The sequence below is a fragment of the Eucalyptus grandis genome, chromosome 5 (assembly GCF_016545825.1).
Source record: "Eucalyptus grandis isolate ANBG69807.140 chromosome 5, ASM1654582v1, whole genome shotgun sequence".
Classification (NCBI taxonomy): Eukaryota; Viridiplantae; Streptophyta; class Magnoliopsida; order Myrtales; family Myrtaceae; genus Eucalyptus; species Eucalyptus grandis.
The window spans coordinates 58,967,619-58,971,122 of NC_052616.1; the positions used below are offsets into that span (position 1 = coordinate 58,967,619).

At 37.2% G+C, this 3,504-nt stretch overlaps 1 protein-coding gene across 1 annotated transcript; it reads left to right on the plus strand.

The window, feature by feature from the left end:
* Positions 1–1,629: 1,629 nt before the first annotated feature.
* LOC104421813 lies at positions 1,630–3,289 on the plus strand. The gene is made up of 8 exons (XM_039313183.1): positions 1,630–1,737; positions 1,827–1,951; positions 2,017–2,081; positions 2,247–2,309; positions 2,401–2,445; positions 2,543–2,699; positions 2,888–2,973; positions 3,062–3,289. The coding sequence occupies exons 3-8, from the start codon at positions 2,052–2,054 to the stop codon at positions 3,107–3,109; spliced, it is 429 nt and encodes a 142-aa protein (XP_039169117.1). The 5' UTR covers positions 1,630–1,737; positions 1,827–1,951; positions 2,017–2,051; the 3' UTR covers positions 3,110–3,289.
* Positions 3,290–3,504: the final 215 nt, after the last annotated feature.

Sequence of the window (3,504 nt, forward strand, 5' to 3'; positions counted from 1 at the left end):
TCAAGTTTAGGCCCGGCCCAAGTTTGTCGACGCCGCCGAAAATTAAGATTTCGGCCGCCGTCGCGTCGTCGTCGCGGTGAACCGGTTTCCGCAATTAACCGGTGAGTTTATACTCTAAACTCTGCTTAGTAGGTTAATGACGTTTAAGGGGTGTTAGATTTATTTTATTAGGAATTAGGTGGTTAGTTAGATTAAATTAGAAATTGAATTATTTAATTGAGCATGTTAGGTGGTTAGCATGGTTTAGCTAATGCCTAAATAAATTGTACTATTTATCTAGTAGGGTTCGGGAATTTTCCGAGTCCGTATTGGTATTTAATTTAATAATTTTGGCCTACGTTAGTACTTTTAGAAATTAAATTGAATTAATTAATTAAATTTCGAAATTAATAAATAAATAATTATTTTTCCGGAAATTAGGCCGGGATGGCCAATGACCGGAATTTCGTGCCGATTGCATTGGTGTGGTTAATTTCTGCAATTGAATGTTAAATTATGCAAATTGAGTGTTGATTTGACTTTTGGTATTTAATTCCAAAAATTGTGAATTTCCAATATTTATTCAAAAAAATCTTAGGTGTCGGGTTTTGACACCGAAAATGGTTTTTAGTACTATATGAAATAGTGGGATTTCAAAAAGGAGGAATATCAATTTTTCTGGATCAAGTTGACCGTGTACCCACACACGAGTATTTCATGTGAATTTTTAATACGAAGAAAAAGGCAAGGCTCACCATTTTAATTGAAGCATTTGAGTGCAATGCATGGTGCCCTGGGCCATATTTGAGTGATCGTGTGATGGTTATGAGAAATCGTCCCGGGCTGTTGAGCTGGACGTTATCCCAATGTGGGATACCCCCTGGACAACAGGAAGCCGGTCGCAGTTGATTCTGGACCCTATGCTCCTTCGAGAAAGCCGTCTGATAAAAAGACGTGCCGTGCTCAATGGGGTGAGACGAAGCCTGACAATGCCAGAAGACCGCCGAACTGAGAGTAGGCCATGCTATATGCCGAGATCAAAGCTAGGAACGCATGATTAATTGAGTGTGGCGTTTCAATTACTGGAGCTTATTTGTTGCTCATGCTCTCATGTTGTCTTTGAGATAAATTGTACTGACCTGCAGGGTGGGTCTGAGACGAGGTAAGTCTCCTTGATTGTGTGATTGCGTGCTTAGGACGCTTCTTGGCGTATTTCCCTCCTAATTGGGGTTTAGAGTTTAGACTCGCTGAGATGATATCTCACCCGTTGTGGGACAATATTTTCAGGGTCGTCGAGTGGAGGACCTGGAGCTGAGAGGAGGTGATTGGAAGCGTAGGTCAGTTAGGACTGCTTCTTTTTGGAAGGCCAGTCTTTTGTAGTCTTTTGGCTAGAGACCTTTGTGCATGACTCAATGTATATATAAAAGCATGTTTGTTTGTGAATCTATTATCCTGCCTTTCTATCCCGAGATGATTACTGTCAGGGGATTTCTTTTCGCTTCCGCATGTGCAATAAAATGGAAAGGGTCAGCGACTCGTCCTGGGAAGTCGCAAAATTTTTATCGACCAGATAGGGATGGGCACGCGCTCGGGGTCCGGGGCGTGACAGATAATGAGGCTTCTTTGTGCGATATTTCGATATTAGACCCCCATCGAAGGAAATGAAAGGAATCAATTATGGAAGACTAAAAAGTTCAACTGAGAAAAAGAAGAAAAAATCTATCAAAGGAATGCCCCCAATGCAAATAGACAATCGAGGTAACATATTATTTTGGTTAATATGATAAGTAAAATTTTCTGTTTATGTTGCATGATGCTAATTAACATTTTGTTGCTTTCTAATGTAGAGTTGGTTGTTCAAGCAACACGTAGTGAAACTCATTTTCCAAATTATTTGAGTAATCAAAATCAGTTTCAAAGTATCATTTATCCCAGCAACATTGGTGGTCCTACCATGAATTTTCATAATCAGGTATGTTGCTCTTAGCTTTCCATTTTTATTTACATTTTACTAATTTGGTAAAAAAATTTGTATAGATGCAGCAACCACCATACATCATGCCATCGGGATTATGAACGGATTTTGCCAATTTCCTAATCAGGTATTGAATAGCTATGTATAGAGTTTAGTTGGTGATCGATCAATTTGTATATTTTTCAAGTTACTATGCCTCTTTATAATGGTAGAAAACACTTTCTCAAAAGTTACAATCATTATGATAATTTAATTGCATTATGGTAAAGGGGTCATTTTTTTTTTAATGTAGACACAATCATCATATATCATGCCGCCAAGCAATTTCAATGGATTTTCTCCATTCACTACTCAGGTATTTATTATGAATCATTTTATTTGTTAGTATTATTTCAACTTTTTGTTACAATTGTAATATTTACTATTAGTAGCTTATTTTTGGATAGATGTTGGAGTACAATAATAGATCTCATGGAACAATTCTAAGTCAGGTACAATTTACTTTTTATTGATATGGGATTATTTAAGACATTTATCTAATCATATTATTTAGATAAATATTAATATATTTGTCATTTTCTTGTATAGGGGTCATCAAACTCTTTTCAACATCTTGGGATGAATGAACCGGAGGCCCCTGTGAAAGCACAGATAATGCACGGTCGCAACATAAATAGCCTAGAGGAACCGTCATATAGTATAGTGCTTGTGCTGTTTACAAGTCTAGCAAAAAGGCAGCTAATAGGTCTGAGCTGAAACTTCCATTGTGATTTGTTGTTGCAAACACATATTTTAACTTCAACTCTAGTTTAATTGAGTGTATTGTCATGGGTAGAATGTTAGAAAGATATGCTGATAACTGTTATTAGTCTCTTAGTTTTCTTAAGGTCTGTATATAGTTTAATATGCTATTATGCCTTATTCAAATTACAGGCCTTGCAGTGAGTAGTAAGCATACTTATATGTTCTCTGCTGGTGATGACAAACGAGTTAAATGCTGGGATCTTGACCAGAATAAGGTTGTGAATCTATCTCCTCATCAAATATGAAGTGCCGTGTTCAATTAGTTAAACACATTTTAATAAAGAATGATTTCTGCTATTTCAGGTTATCCGGTCTTCTCATGGTCTCTGTACTTCCAGATCAGAATCATGAAAGCGTCGTGCTTCAAACCAAGCCTTCACCTAGGAAGCTCATCATTGCCAAGTCACTTGTAAATAAGCCTTGATTGATGTTTTACAATGGAAATTACTGTACTGGATGTTACAAAATTGCTTACGGGTATTACCCCAAGTGAACTCAATTACAGCCATGCTTATTAAGTATTGCCATGTTGAGCGAAACTCAAGGCATATTCCACGACAAGAAGATGAATTTTTCTTTGGTAGAAATAGGAGTTACATCTTTGTTTGTGATCTGCTGTACAGGTTGAGGTGCAAAAGCGAAAAAGTACTGCAGATGTATGTGATCCACTCTATTGTAACTACAACCTTTTGACCATCTTTAGATTAACTTTTGTCCCTTTTCTTTTGACTGTGTAGGAGGATGAC

Excerpts from the sequence above, each read along its gene's own strand:
- LOC104421813 (XM_039313183.1), top strand. The coding sequence starts at position 2,052 with ATGAACGGATTTTGCCAATTTCCTAATCAG. Across the intron at positions 2,310-2,400 it reads TTTCTCCATTCACTACTCAG|ATGTTGGAGTACAATAATAG; the intron begins GTATTTATTATG and ends ATTTTTGGATAG. Across the intron at positions 2,700-2,887 it reads AGCAAAAAGGCAGCTAATAG|GCCTTGCAGTGAGTAGTAAG; the intron begins GTCTGAGCTGAA and ends TTCAAATTACAG.